At 40.5% G+C, this 21,452-nt stretch overlaps 1 protein-coding gene across 1 annotated transcript in view; it reads left to right on the top strand.

Moving 5' to 3' along the window:
- Positions 1-21,452, top strand: part of gli2a (GLI family zinc finger 2a) — a 190,980-nt gene that overhangs the window by 69,060 nt on the left and 100,468 nt on the right. Inside the window, exon 2 of the mRNA XM_061918623.1 lies at positions 11,352-11,484. Coding sequence (XP_061774607.1) covers positions 11,367-11,484 — 118 coding nt within the window. The 5' untranslated portion in view covers positions 11,352-11,366. The remainder of the gene's footprint in view (positions 1-11,351; positions 11,485-21,452) is intronic.

A 21,452-nucleotide genomic window follows, 5' to 3' on the forward strand; every position in this document is an offset into this window, starting at 1 on the left:
AGCAGTACATGGCCACCAGATAGGACCAGACCCCCTCCACAAGGGAGAGTGGGACATAGGAGAAAAAGAAAAGAAACGGCAGATCAACTGGTCTAAAAAGGGAGTCTATTTAAAGGCTAGAGTATACAAATGAGTTTTAAGGTGAGACTTAAATGCTTCTACTGAGGTGGCATCTCGAACTTTTACCGGGAGGGCATTCCAGAGTACTGGAGCCCGAAATGAAAACGCTCTATAGCCCACAGACTTTTTTTGGGCTTTGGGAATCACTAATAAGCCGGAGTCCTTTGAACGCAGATTTCTTGCCGGTACATATGGTACAATACAATCGGCAAGCTAGACCGTGTAGTATTTTATACGTAAGTAGTAAAACCTTAAAGTCACATCTTAAGTGCACAGGAAGCCAGTGCAGGTGAGCCAGTACAGGCGTAATGTGATCAAACTTTCTTGTTCTTGTCAAAAGTCTAGCAGCCGCATTTTGTAATCTTTTAATGCTAGACATGGGGAGACCCGAAAATAATACGTTACAGTAATCGAGACGAGACGTAACAAACGCATGGATAATGATCTCAGCGTCTTTAGTCGACAGAATGGAGCGAATTTTAGCGATATTACGGAGATGAAAGAAGGCCGTTTTAGTAACGCTTTTAATGTGTGACTCAAAGGAGAGAGTTGGGTCAAAGATAACACCCAGATTCTTTACCGTGTCGCCTTGTTTAATTGTTTGGTTGTCAAATGTTAGAGTTGTATCATTAAATAGAGGTCGGTGTCCAGCAGGACCGATAATCAGCATTTCCGTTTTTTTGGCGTTGAGTCGCAAAAAGTTAGCGGACATCCATTGTTTAATTTCATTAAGACACGCCTCCAGCTGACTACAATCCGGCGTGTTGGTCAGCTTTAGGGGCATGTAGAGTTGGGTGTCATCAGCATAACAGTGAAAGCTAATAACATATTTGCGTATGATGTCACCTAGCAGCAGCATTTGGATGCTGAAGAGTGCAGGGCCAAGGACCGAACCCTGGGGAACTCCACACGTTTCCTTAACGTAGTCCGTTATCAGTAAGATAAGAGTTAAACCAAAACAGGGCTAAGTCTGACATACCAATTCGTGTTTTGATACGTTCTAATAAAATATTATGATCGACGGTATTAAAAGCAGCGCTAAGATCGAGGAGCAGCAACATAGATGACGCATCAGAATCCATCGTTAGCAATAGATCATTAGTAATTTTTGCGAGGGCTGTCTCCGTGGAGTGATTTGCCCTGAAACCGGATTGAAAGGTTTCACATTGATTGTTAGACGCTAAGTGTTCATTTAACTGCTCCGCAACAATTTTTTCGAGGATTTTTGAAATAAAGGGAAGGTGAGACACCGGTCGGTAGTTTACCATGAGGTCAGGATCGAGGTTAGGTCTTTTAAAAAGAGGATGAATAACCGCTTTTTTGAATGCTAGGGGAACAGTGCACGAGGAAAGTGATAAGTTTATAATATTTAGCACTGATGGACCTAATAATACAAAGAGCTCCTTGATCAGTTTCCCAAGGAAAAGGGTCACGTTAACATGTTGTTTGTTTTATTCCATTTACACGTTGTAACAATTCCTCTAATGTTATTTCCTCAAAACAACAGAAACTATTTTGGAGGGCAGTATCCGCCGTATATACAATCGTGTTAATGTTAATAGAACCCCGTTGTAGCTGGGACGCATTGTCTTTAATCTCCTTTCTAATGACTTCAATTTTCTTACTAAAGAATTGCATAAAGTCATCAGCTGAGTGGGTGGAGCTACTGGAAGGAGTCCCTTGTTGGGTTAGCGATGCTACCGTACTAAACAAAAATTTAGGATCGTTTTGATTACGGTGGATGAGATTTGAGTAATATTTAGCTTTAGCCAAGGTAAGCATGCGTTTATAAGTTATTAAACCATCACTCCATGCTTGATGGTGCACCTCAAGTTTAGTCGTGCGCCATTTGCGTTCCAGCTTTCTACATAATAATTTCTGACCTCTAGTTTCTTCTGTAAACCACGGGGTACGCTTTTTTGGAGCCTTTTTTAACTTTAGCGGTGCTATGTTATCTACATTGTACACAGAACACATTAAAGGCCTACTGAAACCCACCACTATCGACCACACAGTCTGATAGTTTATATATCAATGATGAATTCTTAACATTGCAACACATGCCAATACGGCCTTTTTAGTTTACTAAATTGCAATTTTAAATTTCCCGTGAAGTATCCTGTTGAAAACGTCGCGGAATGATGACGCATGCGCGTGACGTCATCGGTTGTAGCGGACATGTTCTTCCAGCACTGCTCACGGCTAAAAGTAATTTGTTTAATCGCATAGTTACACAGTATTATGGACATCTGTGTTGCTGAATCTTTTGCAATTCGTTTAATTAATAATGGAGAAGTCAAAGAAGAAAGATGTAGGTGGGAAGCGGTGAATTGCGGCCGCCTTTAGCAACACAAACACAGTCGGTGTTTCCTTGTTTACATTCCTGAAGGTGAAGCTTTACTATGGAACAGAGCGGTCAAGCGAACATGGTTCCCGACTACATGTCAACCGGCAGGTTTCGGTGAGAAAATTGTGGTAGTAAGTTGGCTCTTACCGTAGACATGAGCGGAGCTTGCGTCCTCCTGCAGCTGCGGACTCTCTTACCTCCTCCCACCGGAGACACCGGCGGTCACCACACCCGTAGCCACACACCTCCGACTTTCAGGTACCATATAATCCCACTCAAAACACTAGGAACACAATAAGCAGATAAGGGATTTTCCAGATTTATATTAGTAAATGTGTCTAATAACATCCGAATCGCTCCCACTGCCCTCGCCTTTTCTTTTTCTTTTTTTTCTAGTCCTTCACTCTCATTATCCTCATCCACAAATTTTTCACCCTCGCTCAAATTAATGGGGAAATTGTCGCTTTCTCGGAAGCGTTCTCGCTGCTAGTGGCTATGATTGTAAACAATGTGAGGATGTGAGAGGTCCACAACCCATGACGTCACGCGCACATCGTCAGCTACTTCCGGAACAGGCAAGCCTTTTTTATTAGTGAGCAAAAGTTGCGAACTTTATCGTCGATGTTCTCTACTAAATCCTTTCAGCAAAAATATGGCAATATCGCGACAACACAAAATGGACCTGCTATCCCCGTTTAAATAAGAAAATCTCATTTCAGTAGGCCTTTAAGTACGTTAAAAAATACAGTAATAAGAGGTATAAATACACGATTGAGAAATTCCTTACTTTTACTTGTGTGCACAAGAAGGGAGGGCAGGGAAAGGAGAGCTAGGAAGTGTCTACAAAGAGACCACTACACTGCTTAGGTATTACTGTCCATTTCATAGGAATAGAGCCTGTTGCCTGTTCAACCATACCATCTTTATCCTTTATGATGGTCTCAATGTTTGAGCGGCTTGAACCGAGCATGCAACCGATGTTTACTTCTACACTTTGTCATTTCACTTTCAATTTCCTTTTCTTTGATGTACTGCCACCAGATGAGTCTGCCTCATGCTTGGGAGACATCATGAATGGAAAAAAGTTCACTGCAAAAACAAAGGTGACATCCTTTCCAAGTGTAACAAAGCGTGGCCACATATTATTGCAGCAACCTCCTGAACAACTTCCCTTTTTACATGTTTACAGTGTTAATGATTTATGTCAATGTGAACCGACCACTAGGTGTCGTAACACGTAAAGTTGTAACCATGAAACATTGTAACAGGGAAATATGTAACCCAAAATGTCGTAAGACGTAATTTTATATAACCGTAACATGTAATGTTGCAACCATGAAAAGTTGTAATACGAAATGTCATAACACTAAGTCTGAATCCCAAGTCTCTCCCTTACCCTTTGTCTTAGTCCTTGGTCCTCATTTTTACATTGGTGAGCCCATTTTCCTATTTTTCAGTACCGGCTCCTAATTCCGTCATCCAGGACTACCGTTAGGATTCTAGACAAATGGTACGGTTATCGGTATATTTTCATCCAATTGCCCTGTTGCGATCCGCTGTTCGGATCTTTACATATTCTTGTTTATTGTTCCTTTTTGGTATCACTCTGTTGTTTGACGTCCTTATTTCCTGTTTAGTCTGTCACCATGGTAGCTCATTAGTTCACCTGCCCCTTGTTATCCACGCACACCTGTTTCTTGTAATCACTTCCCTTATTTAACCCCCCCCCCCCCCTTTCTTTGTTCTTTATTCCGGGTTCCTAATTTGCCTTCGTACAACAGTGATGATTGATTTGTATGTATATTCCTGCTAGATTACACGCTACGCTTTTGTTTATTCCAAGCTCTCATGCTAAAAGTTTTGTTTTTCCTTTTCGTGCCTTCGTGCCTAGTATTTGTATTTCCGTTTGTTATTTCTAGCCTCTATGCTAGCGCCATTTGTTTGCCTTTTTCTATTTTGTTCTAGCTTGTTTTCGAGTTTAATAGATCTTTATTTCTTACCTTTTGCTGTGTTCTTGCCGACGCATCCCTGGAAGAACAAACCCAGCGTCGTTATGCCATCCAGACGTCACATGCCCGTCGTAATTAGGTGTCGCTGCTACGAATAGAAAAACTCATGGGTAGGATATGACAATCAGCTTGGAATAATCACAAAAGTTTGTAACACAACAATATTTCCTCCTCAAAAGACCCCCAAAGTCACGCACATTATTAAAAGTTTGTGTCACTTTGAATGGAATGCGCTTTACTCACGACAATACCTAACACGCACCGTCAACCGTCCTCTTAGCAATCTAGTAATCTACAGGCCAATTTGAATCTACTCAAAAATGTGAAAAATGTCATCTAAGAAAATGTAATCAATCGCAGTTGGACTGTTTGGTTTGTCTTAGAAAACATTTTGCTTCTCAACCGAGTAGGCTTCATTAGTTCATGCTCGTAGACTTAGATTGGTCAGATCTAGTCTCAAACCTAGATTGGTCAGATCTAGTCTCAAACCTAGATTGGTCAGATCTAGTCTAGCAGCTGGTGACATTAGCCCAACTCTATATACTCTATAACCAGGAGGGTGTGCCGGGGCAAGGATGGTTTCGCCCTATTATATAGATTAGATAGTACTTTATTTATTCCGTCAGGAGAGTTCCTTCAGGAAAATTAAAATTTTCAGCACAATTCCATTCAAGATCAAACAAATATTACAGGGAAACAGAACAGGATCGCTGACGGGCCTGCCGGCTTCCAGCGCCCCTTACAAAAAAGAAGAGATACAGGTAAACAAGGGGGGTGGGGGGGGGGGGGGGGAATCAAACATCAAAGAACGCAGAGGACATTAAAGACATTAAAGCAGCAGTTACAACCAGACACTTCTACATACAGCTATGAATAAAAAGTAAAAGAAACATATCCACTGTGGTGGCCTCTGCGGTGTTCCACGCCATCGTCTGCTGGGGTGGAGGGAGCATGGCCAGAGACAGGAGCAGACCCAACAAAGTAACCAAGACAGCCGACTCCACTCTCGGCCGCCAACCAACTCTCGGCCAATGTCCAGTCCGCATGGATGAGCGATGATACGTCCAACGAGACTGAGGTGTCCGACACCTGCTCACCCAGCCAAGACACCGCGAAGCCTCTCCGTCCCAGCGCTCAGTGCTAGCTCTGCAGCCCTGTCCCCTCATCCGCCTCTCCTCCAGTCCCTCCAAACCGACTCCGGTGTGGCAGAGACCCAGCAGTTGGTCTCCATGGCCAAAAGGCTCCCGGAAGGCAGATCCAGAAGTCCACAAAAAAAACCCACAGAGGTCACAAAAGTGCCACCCCTTGTCACACAGTCCCAAAGGGTCCCGGACCAAAAGGCAAAAAAATATAATAACACATGAAATCAAGAGGGGCACACAAAAGGATGCCACAAGAGCACATAGCTCCTGCCAACAGCAGCCACTACAGCAGCGCCATCTTGGGAAAAAAAAAAAAAATTGTAGTGAGAAAAACAACTGTTTTGTGGCAAACAAGCAATCCTACTGTCAAAGCCAACGACAGTCGTTTAAGTGTAATTTTTCCCTCGTTAGCATTGAGGTATTGTGTGGCAGAACGATTACGAGTCCAAAATAGTCGGGATCCCCCACGTTCGCCACCTTCTGTGACCAAACTCCTGTTATTTGTTGAAGGCTAATTTGTCTTTCGGGAATGGTTGAAAGGACACCACCTATCCCCCACATACAACACTGTCCTTTCAACCATTTCGGAAAGACTCTGCAAATTAGCCTCTGTGGGAGATAGGTGGCATCGCAGACCACCCCCTCAGTTCAGGAATGGTTTTTCAACCTTGACATAAAGGGCGTCCCTCACTCCTCTTTCGTACCATCCATCCTCCGTGTCCAGAATATGTACATTTTTGTTCTCAAAGGTGTGCTGTTCTTCCCTGAGGTGCAGGTAGACAGCTGAGTCTTGACGTGAAGAGTATGCTGTGCCGCGTGGTTTAGTGGTTAAATTTAAGCAATGTAATAATCCATGAAATTATTCTGAAGCCAGATAGCATCCGCTGACAAGTCTGTAGTCGCCGTTAGACATCACTTTATAATGCTGCGTTTGTGTGGCATCAAAACACACCTTGCTCAAATGCACACCCACCTAACCTGCTAATTGACTGTAGTGATTTATTTTGTATATTTTATTTGATGGGCAGCAAGGTTTAGTGCTAGTGCCTCACAAAAGGAGGTCCTGTGTTCGATCTCCTGGCTCGGGGTCTTTCTGTGTGGAGTTTGCATGTTCTCCCCTTGACTGCGTGGGTTCCCTTTGGGTACTTTGGCTTCCTCCCACCTCCAAAGACATGCACCTGGGGATGATAGGTTGATTGGCAACACTAAATTGACCCTAGTGTGTGAATGTGAGTGTGAATGTTGTCTGTCTATCTATGTTTGCCCTGTGGTGAGGTGGCAACTTGTCCAGGGTGTACACCGCCTTCCGTCCAAAATCAGCTGGGATAGGCTCCAGCCATACCCGCTAATCCGATAGGACAAAAAAATGGATGTATAGAATCTCATCAGTGTTGGAGCAGGAAAGGGCTAGGAATATGTTTGCGCAACATTTCATATGAAGCGCCTTGACATTTTGCATGGGGTTCTTCATCAAGCACAGTGCGTGATCTGCGTGTAGGAGCGGCCCTGCAGCAACCAGGAGACGTTCATTCATCTGTTTTGTCGGTGGTTCCACAGCCCGTCTTTGTGAATTTTACAACATGGTGTCGACACGCTTTCTCACATGTCCCAGAGCAGACCGAGAACCATCCGGCGTGGATGGACATTCCCCTCGCAGGACTCGCACCAATTCGTGTTTGTTCTGAGCAGCAGACGATTCTACCAAGTCAAACAAGTGGCACGTTGCCACGTCGCCAGTCCATTCACACACACGAGGAGGTATTGACATAGCGTGTGTGGCTAAAACCTCAGCACTTAAAGCCACTCACATTTTCAATTGGAACAGAGCGGCCATTGTCAACTCATTACCTCAAACTGAGAAACCTGTGTGTGCTCGGGGCTTGACCTGACATTATTGACACTGGGAGAATAAATATGGACAACCATAATCAAATAACCATGAAAACTCTTAATTATCAGAAATTTCTCAACTTGCTTGCTTGCGCTGATAAATTATAGATGTAAATATTGCTATTACTGTATAACACATACAGGCAATGTTTGGAAAAAAAGACAAAACAAATATGATATCAGTGTGCATGTACATGGTTGATGTTGGTGTAAAAGTACAGATTTTAAAGGGGAACATTATCACAATTTCAGAAGGGTTAAACCCAATAAAAATCAGTTCCGAGTGGCTTATTTTATTTTTCGAAGTTTTTTTCAAAATTTTACCCATCACTGAATATCCCGAAAAAAGGCTTTAAAGTGCCTGATTTTCGCTATCTTTAAATCCATCGTCCATTTTCCTGTGACGTCATTTAGTGATGCCAACATGGCGGATAGCACAGCAAGATATAGCGACATTAGCTCGGATTCAGACTCGGATTTCAGCGGCTTAAGTGATTCGACAAATTACGCATGTATTGAAACGGATGGTTGGAGTATGGAGGCAGATAGCGAAAACGAAATTGAAGAAGAAACTGAAGCTATTGAGCGAATAGCTATTGACGCTATTCGGCGAGCGCCTTCTAGCCAATGATTGAGTGTCGCAGGATATCCATACATCTCTGTGCCATGTCTGTTGTAGCATCGCCGGTAAAATGTGCAGACCAAACGATCGGGACTTTCGCATCTTGTGACACTGGATCAACTTAAATCCTTCGATTGGTAAGTGTTTGTCTGGCAATAAATGTGGGTTGAGAGAAAGGCTGGATGCAAATATAGCTACAAATGTTCATACAGCTAGCTTAAATAGCATGTTAGCACCAATTAGCTGGCAGTCACGCTGTGACCAAATATGTCTGATTCGTACATAAGTCAATAACATCAACAAAACTCACCTTTGTGATTTTGTTGACTTTATCGTTGGAAATGCATCTGCAGGATATCCATACATCTCTGTGCCATGTCTGCCTTAGCATAGCCGGTAAAATGTGCAGACCAAACGATCGGGACTTTCGCATCTTGTGACACTGGAGCAACTTAAATCCGTCGAATGGTAAGTGTTTGTTTGGCATTAAATGTGGGTGGAGGGAAAGGCTGGATGCAAATATAGCTACAAATGTACATACAGCTAGCCTAAATAGCATGTTAGCATCAATTAGCATGCCGTGCTAATCAATAAGTCAAGTTGAATCCGTCCCTGATCGTGTTGTTACACCCTCCGACAACACACCGACGAGACATGATGTCTCCAAGGTACGGAAAACAGTCGAAAAAACGGAAAATAACAGCTGATTAGACTCGATGTTTGTAATGTGTTTGAGAAAAATGCGGATTGACTCGGGACGTCATCGCTCTGAGAGAGAATAATAGACAGGCGTTTAATTCGCGAAAATTCACCCTTAATATATGGTCTTTTTTCTGCAACATCAAGGTATATATTGACGCTTACATAGGTCTGGTGATAATGTTCCCCTTTAATGGTTGGTGTGGATGTGGAAATGTACAAAGATTTATGGTTGGAATTAGGGCTGGGCGATATATCAATATATGCTATATATTGCAGGTTTGCGGTATAGAAAATGACTATATCGTGGGTGTGAGTTTTCCTTGCCCTTATGTGGGCCTACCGAGGATGTCGTAGTGGTTTGTGCAGCCGTTTGGGACACTAGTGATTTAGGGCTATATAAGTAAACATTGATTGATTGATTGATATATCGTGAGTATACGTTCTCACGCAGTTGCTTTTAGCTGCGGGCAGTAGACTACAGGCTCTTCCCACTCCTTTGTGTGTCTCTTTCTCACAGACAGTAAGCGCACCTTCTTACATACGTCACATACAGAGGGGCAAAAAAGTATTTAGTCAGCCACCGATTGTGCAAGTTCTCCCACTTAAAATGATGACAGAGGTCTGTAATTTTCATCATAGGTACACTTCAACTCTGAGAGACAGAATGTGAAAAAAAAAACAGGAATTCACATTGTAGGACTTTTAAAGAATGTATTTGTAAATTATGGTGGAACATAAGTATTTGGTCAACCATTCAAAGCTCTCACTGATGGAAGGAGGTTTTGGCTCAAAATCTCACAATACATGGCCCAGTTCATTCTTTCCTTAACACGGATCATTTGTCCTGTCCCCTTTGCAGAAAAACAGCCCCAAAGCATGATGTTTCCACCCCCATGCTTCACAGTAGGTGTAGTGTTCTTGGGATACAACTCAGTATTCTTCTTCCTCCAAACACGACGAGTTGAGTTTATACCAAAAAGTTCTATTTTGGTTTCATCTGACCACATGACATTTTCCCAATCCTCTTCTGTATCATCCATGTATCCATTTTGGTATAAACTCAACTTGTCGTGTTTGGAGAAAGAAGAATGAAAATTACAGACCTCTGTCATCATTTTAAGTGGGAGGACTTGCACAATCGGTGGATGACTAAATACTTTTTTGCCCCACTGTACGTGGAGCAGAGAGTTAGCAGCATGGGTAACGTTAGCTGTGATGCTAGCGAAGCCGTGCGAGTGGTGATATGAGAGAAAGAAGGTGCGAATCTGGTAACAAACAAAGGAAGAATTAATTCCCAAGAAAAACCGGAGGGGGTCCATCGTCTGGTGGTGGTTCGGCTTCTAGCGGGAATATGTCAAATAGATAACTTTAAATTATAAAGTGTGGGGCACAAGTGTTGCTACCAAAAGTAGTATTACTGCTAATATGTAGCATCATTTGAAAAGTCACCTGCTAGAGAATGAAGAGTGCTTACTCCGCATAACATCTCCATTCAGTGCCACACGCCCACACCATCAAAATGCCGAAGCAAACATCTCCCGATCAACACCGTATGAAAAAAACAAAAAGGAGATAATGTTCGCACAAACCTACCACATTGTAATGGACATACACTATATGATTTCCTATTATGCAGCTCATTTTTATTTGACACTTATTGAAATGTCTTGTGTGACATCATGCACAAAAGTGCACTTTATTTGTTTTAAACTATTGTTGTGGCATTCTGTACAAAAAGTGCACTTTAATTTAGTGTTGTTTTGATATGTCATCTTAGTGACATCATGCACAAAAGTGCACTAATAGCTTGTTTTAAAATGTCTCTGACAATCTTGCTCTTTCAGTTTTGGATATGACATGAATGGTTGTGCCACTGCTTAATAACTGTTTAATAAATACAGTTTTGGTCAATTGACTTAGTTGAGATTTTCTTCTCTGCATGAAAGTTTAAAATTAGTATATATTAATGCAGTATGAACAACAATGTTTTAATGTAGACACATAGAATCATCTTACTGCTGTGATTATATGCATCAAGTGTTAATTCAAGACTAAGGAAAAATATCAAGATATTTATCGTGTATCGCGATATGGCCTAAAAATATCGAGATATTAAAAAAACGCCATATCGCCCAGCCCTAGTTGGAATCAGCAGCATAAAACCCTGATTGGAAGGTAACCCGTTTTATCAGTAGAGCAATGATTTTTTGACAATTGTAGCGTTTTTTTACATTAATGTTTTGTTTTATGAAATTAATCATGTTACTGTTATTTGATTGTTTGCTTGTTTTTTTGCCATTTGGTCAAGCTGACGTTGTAATGGTTACGTTGATGTATAGCAAGTGTTTATTGAGCATCATGTAGCAGTTACCACAACAAAATAAATGCAATCACCCTTGTATTGGGGTCCAGCAGGTTTTAAGAGGCTAAAACATATTCAGGACAAGCCACAATATTCTTGCTTTAAATGTGATGAAATATATTTGTCCCTGCATTAACCATAGAATCCTCCTCTTCAGATTGTTGAAGATACAATGAGCAGCATGGAGACTTCAACTGCGACTGCAACAGAGAAGAAGGAGTGCAAGGGTCCTGGTTTGGATGGAAGCAGCTTCTCAGAACACCCGAAGAAGCCTTCACCCACATCCAGAGGTACTGTACAATCATTTTCCAAAGTTCCATTCCTATGAAGTTCTTTACCTAAGATATATTTTGATCAACAAGCCAAACCTCCAAATTTGTTATTTGCCTAAAATCCATTATTATTAACAATTCAAATTCGCAAAGTTATTGTTTTAAAAAAAAATAATAATAATTACGCTGTCCCTAGTCTGAATACGTACTCAATAATCCAGAAAGAGTTGCCCCCTTATTGGTCCCAGGTCTGACTGCAGTAAATACATTTACCTTGAAGGTTAATCATTACCCAACTTTTCGGACTATAAGCCACTACTTTTTTCCCACGTTTTAAACTTTGCGGCTTATAAAACGGTGCGCTAATATATGGATTTTTCCGCATTAACGGGCACAATGTTTTGTTTTCAACAAATAGTTTTCAACGCAAACAGAGACACTGAAAAGGTGTGTTATGGTTTATTTTATGGCGCCATCTTTTCGACAAATTCGCTGATTGCAGGTGCTGCTGATGGAAAATGTATTTCCTGTGTCCTACATTGAACCATAAGTTCAACCGTCCATATTGTTTCTGTTCGGAAGGAATCTTCATTCGTCACTCCAAGCAACGTTTGTATGTTTTGCAATACAACAAAAACAATTCATACATTCTAAACCGTCCCATGTGTGATGTCTCAAGGAGTGTTTTCATGCATATTTTTACGTGCATTGTAATGTAATCAAGCTAACGTCATTAGCATTAGCGAATATGCTAACATGTTTACAAGTGTCTGTGTTAGTTTTATTAACTTACAATAGCATTCTTTTTGTATTGTTTCAGTTTCGTAAATTTACCACAAAGTCTCAGCAGCTAGTAGGTCCATGAGATGACTTCTGTTTTTTTTGATCACCCATTTTACTGCTGTGTGACAGGAACCGTTTTAGAAACAATTAAGGTATTTACATAAACCTTCACTACATATATATATATATATATATATATATATATATATATATATATATATATATATATATATATATATATATATATATATATATACACACAAACCCTGTTTTCATGAGTTTTGCAATTGTGTTAGATGTAAATATAAACGGAATGCAATGATTTGCAAATCCTTTTCAACCCATATTCAATTGAATGCACTACAAAGACAAGATATTTGATGTTCAAACTCATAAACTTTATTATTCTTTTTGCAAATAATAATTAACTTAGAATTTCATGGCTGCAACACGTGCCAAAGTATTTAGGAAAGGTCATGTTCACCACTGTGTTACATCACCTTTTCTTTTAAGAACACTCAATAAACGTGTCTTCAACTAATTGTTGAAGCTTTGAAAGTGGAATCCTTTCCCATTCTTGTTTATGTAGAGCTTCAGTCGTTCAACAGTCTGGGGTCTCTGCTGTCGTATTTTACGCTTCATAATGCGCCACACATTTTCGATGGGAGACAGGTATGGCCTGCAAAGTACCCGCACTCTTTTTTTACAAAGCCACGCTGTTGTAACACATGCTGAATGTGGCTTGGCATTGTCTTGCTGAAATAAGCAGGGGCGTCCATAAAAAAGACGGCGCTTAGATGGCAGCATATGTTGTTCCAAAACCTGTATATACCTTTCAGCATAATGGTGCCTTCACAGATGTGTAAGTTACCCATGCCTTGGGCACTAGTGGACCCCCATGGATGATTTGCTTCCCCTAGGGTCCGGATGACACAATGACGAATATTTCCAAAAACAATTTGAAATGTGGACTTGTCAGACCACAGAAGACTTTTCCACTTTGTATCAGTCCATCTTAGATGATCTCGGGCCCAGAGAAGCCGGCGCCGTTTCTGAATGTTGTTGATGAATGGCTTTTGTTTTTGCATAGTAGTGCTTTAACTTACACTTATAGATCTAGCGACAAACTGTATTTAGTGACAGTGGTTTTCTGAAGCCCATGTGGTGATCTCCTTTAGAGATTGATGTCGGTTTTTGATACAGTGCCGTCTGAGGGATCGAAGGTCACGGTCATTCAATGTGGGTTTCCGGCAATGCCGCCTACGTGGAGTGATTTCTCCAGGATCTCTGAAACTTTTGATGATATTATGGACCGTAGAAGTTGAAATCCCTAAATTTCTTGCAATTGCACTTTGAGAAACGTTGTTCTTAAACTGTTTGACTATTTGCTCACGCAGTTGTGGACAAAGGGGTGTACCTCGCCCCATCCTTTCTTGTGAAAGACTGAACATTTTTTGGGAAGCTGTTTTTATACCCAATCATGGCACCCACCTGTTCCCAATTAGCCTGCACACCTGTGGTATGTTCCAAATAGAATAGAATAGAAAGTACTTTATTGTTCCCTGGGGGAAATTCAGCACCACAGTTCGCTCACAATAGACAATAATAATAATAAATATTATATAACACATCTTATATATATATAATATATAAGATATGTTATATAATATAATATTATATATATAATATATGAATAGTATAAATATATTCTACATATATTCTACATTTAAGTGCAGTCAAGGAACATATGCAGTATACAGTCTGATGGCTGTGTCGTTCCGTGTTGCATTTAGGAAGTCTGAGCCTTCCACTGAACGTGCTCATTCTCCCGGCAAGATCCGAGTGTAGTGGGTGGGAGGTGTTGTCCATAATGGCTAGGAGTTTTGCTAGACTTCTCCTCTCGGACACCACTGCCAGAGAGTCCAGCTCCACTCCCAATAAGTGTTTGATGAGCATTCCTCTACTTGATCAGTATTTATTGCCACCTTTCCCAACTTCTTTGTCACGTGTTGCTGGCATCAAATTCAAAAGTTAATGATTATTAGCCAAAAAAAATGTTAATCAGTTTGAACATCAAATATGTTGTCTTTGTAGCATATGCAACTGAATATGGGTTGAAAATTATTTGCAAATCATTGTATTCCGTTTGTATTTACATCTAACACAATTTCCCAACCCATATGGAAACGGGGTTTGTAAACTGTATCCTTTCTATTCTTTGATGAGCTACTCAAAAATCAGCCAGTACGCTACTGGTAGCTCACAAGCTCCTTGTTTAAGATCGTATGTATATTGTATGGAAATGTACGTATATTAAATGTGTATATTATATTTTCAAACTTTAGGGACACCCTGTAGTTATGTGGAGAAAGCATAATATCCGACATGATGGCAATTTGGTGACACATAAAAAGAGATGCGGGCAGCCTCCTTTGCAGATCTCAGAGATAGGATGATGAAAAAATGCACTAATGAGGTTGAAAGACCTTGTTCTCACCTCCCGAGTGTACATTTCATGAATTACTAAAACCGTCTGGCATAGCCGTGTATCAGAGTGGACATCTATGGTGTATCAGCGGCCTCTGATAAAAGCTGCAAAGAGGGAAGGCCTTTGAAATGCAAACAAGAGGTCCAATGATATTGCGGTACGAGCAGTTTTTTCCCTAATGATGGGCCTGGTGGCCTGCCACACGATTAGCCGTAAGTATTAATTGTTTAGAGATGCGAGCTTTTAACTAGGACATTTCTGCACACCCTCCTTGGCACCTCTACAAAGAGTATTTTAGCCTTTGCAAAAAAATGTTTTAACTCCTATGGAAAATAATGATTCATTCTTTTGACCAATGTGGGGTTAACATGTCATTGTTACCCTGTACCACTGACAAAAAAGGCCTCTTCGCATTTCAGTGGCTTTTTGGGGTCATGAAGTAACGCAGAGCGCAGCTGAAAGTAGGAAATAAAATGTTGGTAATAATCGGATGAGCGCTCTTGTTTTCTGTATGACGGAAACGAGGATTAACGAGGCTGCAGGACCTTGTTGGTGCCTAGGAGGTACGAGTGTCATGAATTAATAAATGGACCACGGCTAGTAGACTTTGAAAACCCTCAGAAAGACACACAAGCATCATCTGAAGGCCATTGCAGGAAGACATCGTTGCTGTAGTATTACTCTTTCATGAAGGGCCTGGTGGCCTGCCACCAAGAAAAAAGTAGAACATCCGATTTTCCTTACATACTTTTGTATTCCGTTTCTTCATTCTCTACTCCAGCCAGTTTCTAAATTAGCATGCACACACAAAGAAATATATGCCATTCATTTAAATAAATATTTTTTAAGACGACACAAACATTCTTCTTTAAGGGGCGACACTGGATTTATTTAGGTTAGTTTGGAATAGTAGGTCCAAACCACAGAGACTACATTCTTTTTATTTCTTTTCTTTTCATAGTTTATTTCGAACATGAGCACATTTACAACACAATACATCACAGCTTCATATCACCTTACATAGCATCATGTCCGAAAAGGAGTAGGAAGAAGAAAAGCTTATATAATCCTACCCTTTTCCTACGTCAGAGCGCCCACAAATATATACATTCATCTACTGACTTTCCTTACAGCAAAATACCAAAATGACATCCGTGAATGAGTAATACAACAGTTTTGTAACATGTAATTAATTAATTCAGGCATTACCAACATACTGAGATGAAGGATATCTTATTTACAATAAGGTTGAAAGTGTTTATTATAATTCTTCTTCTTTGTACTTTGTAAGCACTATTAATTTGAACATCCTCTTAAATTGGATCATATCAGTACAATGTTTAATTTATTTATTTAATCTAGTCCATAATTTAATTCCACATACTGATATGCTAAAGGTTTTGAGTGTTGTACGTGCATACAAATGTTTTAAATTAGATTTTCCTCTAAGGTTATATTTCTCCTCTTTAGTTGAGAAGAATTGTTGTACATTCTTTGGTAGCAGGTTATAATTTGCTTTGTACATCGTTTTAGCTGTTTGCAATTTTATCAAATCATCGAGCTTTAATATATTCGACTCAATAAATAAAGGCTTTGTATGTTCTCTCTATCCAACATTATGTATTATTCAAATTTATCTTTTTTGTAACACAGTTAACGAATGTAGCGCACATTTGTAGTTGTGTCCCCATATTTCTGCACAATAACTCAGATATAAAGTGATTTTTGGCCCAGTACGTATTTTGCTGTATTCATTATTGAAATATTTTTTGCCACCTTATGTTGTATGTTTTGTATATGAGATTTCCAGTTCATTTTATCATCTATTAATACTCCCAAAAATCTGGTTACTCCGTCTATTTGTATTCGTGTCCGATGCTCTTTTCTACTGTTACCAAATAGCATTATTTTAGTTATACGGGGAATCAAAGATAGTCTGTTTTTATCAAACCATTTTTTTTTTTTTTTCATTTCTTCCGTTATTATTTGTATTATCTTCTGTGAGTTCTCTCCTGAACAGAAAGCAGTTGTGTCGTCTGCAAATAAAACTAACTTCAAGTCCTTTGTAACTTTACAAATGTCGTTTATATAAAGATTGAACAATCTTGGTCCCAGTATTGATCCCTGGGGTACACCACAAGATATATCCAACTGTGTTGACATATTTTCACCCATCTTCACATACTGCTTCCTGTTGGTTAAATAGCTTCTTACCCAGTTCAATACCAAACCTCTGATGCCATATCGTTCTAGTTTTTGTATTAAAATATCATGATTAATTGTGTCAAATGCTTTTGTTAAATCCATGAATACTGCGGCTTTACATTCTTTACCGTCTATTGCATTGGTAATCTCCTCTGTTATTTTTATTAATGCTATTGATGTTGAGATATTTGCTCTAAATCCAAATTAGTTCTCCACGAGCGTCCCACTTTTGTCGATAAATTGATCTGATCTGCTATTTAATAGTTTTTCCATGATTTTGGAGAATTGTGGAAGTAATGAAACTGGTCTGTAGTTAGTGAACTGGTGTATGTTTCCATTCTTATGAATTGGTAAAACTTTTGCACTTTTCATTTTGTCATGGAATTTGCCGGTTAGAAATGATACGTTACTGATATAAGTAAGAGGTTCTGAAATGTCTTCTATAACCATTTTTATCGTTACCATATCTATTCCATGACGGTCGGTTAAGGTCTTAGATTTACAATTTTTTACAATTTTGATTACTTCTTCTTTTGTCACCTTCTTCAGAAACATGGAATTGGGATTCCTGTCTATGAGCTCACTCAACTTCTCAACTGACCCAACATTAACACCTGTTCTGTTCCACTGTTATATACAAGAACAAATGCTGTTATAATGCTTAGTTGGTTGACATTGGACTGGTCATTCCAGGATACGATGATAACTGCAGGCTTGGTAATCGTTAATGTTCCACCGGTTGCAAGTAGAGATGTAATGATACAAAAATGTAATATCACAATTATAGTGACCAAAATTGAATGTGTTGAATATGTTCAAAAAGTACTCATACACATAATAAGGGCCTGATTTACTAAGATCTAAATACCTCGCACTAAACAGCATGTGAAATCTATAAAATAGTATGTACCATCAGTGGGCGTGTTGCATGTGATCTAGTAAGACTGCGTGTACAATTGTAAAGTGGTGCAGATCGCAGACCGGTATTCTTATAGTACCGCGACACTAATGAATCTTAATCGGTACTATACCGAATCTAAAAAGTACCGGTCGTAATGCTCTTCTAAATAATGATTGTATCTGCCGGTATGGAGGATTATACATTCATGATCAAATAGAGGGCTTCAGATTTTTTGGCTAAAGTATCCCACAATGCTTTGCCGGTCGCCATACTGGTAGGCCTTGTTTACCACATTTTTTTTTTCTTTTTTTCTTCTTTTTTTTTTTTTTGTCCTGTCCAGCTTCTCAGGCAAATCATATAGTTGATGTAAATGCCCATATCGGCTGTTCAGATTTACTTTACAAAAGAGAAGTGTAAGATACTTCTCTTCTTGTCTTATTTGAATGTGACTTTATTAAATGTATTTATATTATCATTTGGTGCCGATCACTTTGATTTGATGGGGTGGTGCTGGCTGTCTGGGGATATTGCAGCTGCTGTTTCTTATGCCGTTTGTTTGTGGTGTGGGCGCCCGAGGCTGCTGGGTCCGGTGCAGGGGGGTGGCAGATGTTGTGACTGGTGGTAGCGGGCACTCGTGGTGGTTGTCGGAGCTGACTGACCAGCTGGCTTCATAATTGTTTATTGTCATGTTGATTGGATTGTCGGGTGTGGGCCTGGGGTGCCCTCGCGCCCTGCCGCGCCGCCCTTGCGCGCCCGGTTTTCACACCGCTTGTGGGGGGGTTGTCCCTGGGTGGCGTGGGTACGGGGCCAGACCTGTGGAGCTTGGGGGTTCGGCTAGTTCTCAGTGGACAGTGGATGCCTGGTCTTCATTGCTGTCCCTCCGACATGTGTATGGATTTGTTGTCGTATAGATATTTGTGCGTGTGTATGTGTGTATGGATGGATGCAAATGTGTGTATGTACGTATATTGGTGTGCATGTATGGTTACAAGAATGTGTGTTCATAGATGTGTATATGTATGTGCATGTGTGGGTATGTATACATATGTATGTATGTGTATGCATGTATATGTATGTATATCAATCAATCAATCAATGTTTACTTATATAGCCCTAAATCACTAGTGTCTCAAAGGGCTGCACAAACCACTAAGACATCCTCGGTAGGCCCACATAAGGGCAAGGAAAACTCACCCAGTGGGACGTCGGTGACAATGATGACTAGGAGAACCTTGGAGAGGAGGAAAGCAACGGATGTCGAGCGGGTCTAACATGATACTGTGAAAGTTCAATCCATAATGGATCCAACACAGTCGCGAGAGTCCAGTCCAGAGCGGATCCAACACAGCAGCGAGAGTCCCGTTCACAGCGGAGCCAGCAGGAAAACATCCCAAGCGGAGGCGGATCAGCAGCGCAGAGATGTCCCCAGCCGATACACAGACAAGCAGTACATGGCCACCGGATCGGACCGGACCCCCTCCACAAGGGAGAGTGGGACATAGGAGAAAAAGAAAAGAAACGGCAGATCAACTGGTCTAAAAAGGGAGTCTATTTAAAGGCTAGAGTATACAAATGAGTTTTAAGGTGAGACTTAAATGCTTCTAACTATTTTATACACCCCGCTAGCAGCAAACCCCACCACCCTCCTCCCACCCCTCGTGCGTCGGTAAGGTGGGCGGGGTTATAAAATATATTCAGGAATTGTCCCGGATGTATAGGATTCTGGGTATTTGTTGTGTTGCGTTTATGTTGTGTTACTGTGAGGATGTTCTCCCGAAATGTGTTTGTCATTCTTTTTTGGTGTGGCTTCACAGTTTGGCGCATATTAGTAAGAGTGTTAAAATTGTTTATATCACAACCATCAGGGTACTCTGTATCACCCAGTATGCCTTTCAATCTTGTACTTGTGATTGTGGAAGCTGTATACAACATGTTGCTGTACTAGCAATCGGTTTGTACATGTTTTTGAAGGTGTCAAAGGCAATGGCTTCACACCACGCCCTTATTCTTGTCATCAGGATGAACACCACTGGATAATCGCGAGAACGTTAGCGGCTCCCATTGTCTTCTTTACTCTGTGAAACGGGTTTAAAAAGCTCTTTGAGTGGTACAGGTGGCTGACCTCTGATGTATTTAAACGAGCGGGTGGCGGGCGGTTGCGGTTCTGATAAAATGTTGGTTCGGGTGGATGGCGGGTGGATGACGACTTTGGTGATGCGGTTGCGGATGATATACTTGCCTATCCGCGCATCTCTAATGTTTATCATTCTGGAATCGGTTGCCAGCTCACATTAATCTCTCGCCAAGTAAATTGTCATTCAAGACAGTTTTGAAGATACACCTATTGCAGCTGCCCACATGATGTGAATTTTTAATACTGGGTTTAACTAGCTTATTTTATCTTGTGTTGTATTTTTCCTTTGTATGATGTTTGGTAATGCATGTATTCTTTGTATTTTTATTTGTATGCTCCTATATGGACCCGAAGAAGACTATCAGTTGCCTTGGCGTCAGCTAATGGGGATCCATTCAATAAATAATAAACAATAAACCACAAGTCATTGTTCACAATAGCACTACATGTGATATTTCCAAACTTTTCAGTGGAAACTAACATTGCATCGGCAGTGACACGATGTAGAAATACTGTGAACTATTACATAAGAAGTCCCGTAGTCGTTATGAATAGAAAACAGTCGTAATTGGATGTGAGTATCCTTACCAGATTGACAAGTCTGAGTTGAGTAGACACCCCGACATCTCCCTTGGTGAACTACCTAATTTTTTAACCGATCCAATTTTACACTTTGAAACAATTTCACATTATTAGATCCTTGAAAGCTGTGACAGCTTTGTTTGTGGATGGGCTTATGACGTTTGTGTTTATCTGTATAAACCCAGTGGACATGGTCTTGTCAAGGCTGGAGTCATGCACTTTCAGAAATGATCTAAGTTTGACACCCTGGATAATCACAGATAACCGATCTAAGGTCATCTCAGCACACTGTGACTGTAAGGCAGGATTGGGAGAATGCTGTTCTCATGTCACTTCACTTTTGTTTTATGTGGAGGCTGCAGTCCGGAAAAGAGAAATGAGTACGGTATCGGGTTTCAATACAACTACTATCAAAGTTCTTAGACAAGTTACTGCAAAGTGGGGCTGTCATTTATTTTAGATTCATTGTTACTTACAAAATGTGAGGGTGGGCACAATTGGACATTACATGGTGATGAGGGATTTTCACTACCCAGGCACGCCACACACACACACACACACACACACACACACACACACACACACACACACACACACACACACCACTGCCCAGAAGAATTTATTGTCCGGTGCAAGGTGGATCATAACTGAGTACCATTGCATCTCGAGTAAACATGGTAGGCTATAAGCTACTTGGAGTGAGCAGCTATGCAACAGCAAAGCACACAATAGCACACAAGCTTGACATGTGTAATAAGTGTCTAAATTGAACAACATTGCCGTCCAAAACATGTCATTTGTCAATAAAAAAATGTAATAAATCAAATAAAAAATCAAGTAAATATAGTTACAAAAGAGTATCAGAACGTATCCAGTAACAAACTTGTTCAGGA

The sequence above is a fragment of the Nerophis ophidion genome, linkage group LG13 (assembly GCF_033978795.1).
Source record: "Nerophis ophidion isolate RoL-2023_Sa linkage group LG13, RoL_Noph_v1.0, whole genome shotgun sequence".
NCBI classification, from domain to species: domain Eukaryota; kingdom Metazoa; phylum Chordata; class Actinopteri; order Syngnathiformes; family Syngnathidae; genus Nerophis; species Nerophis ophidion.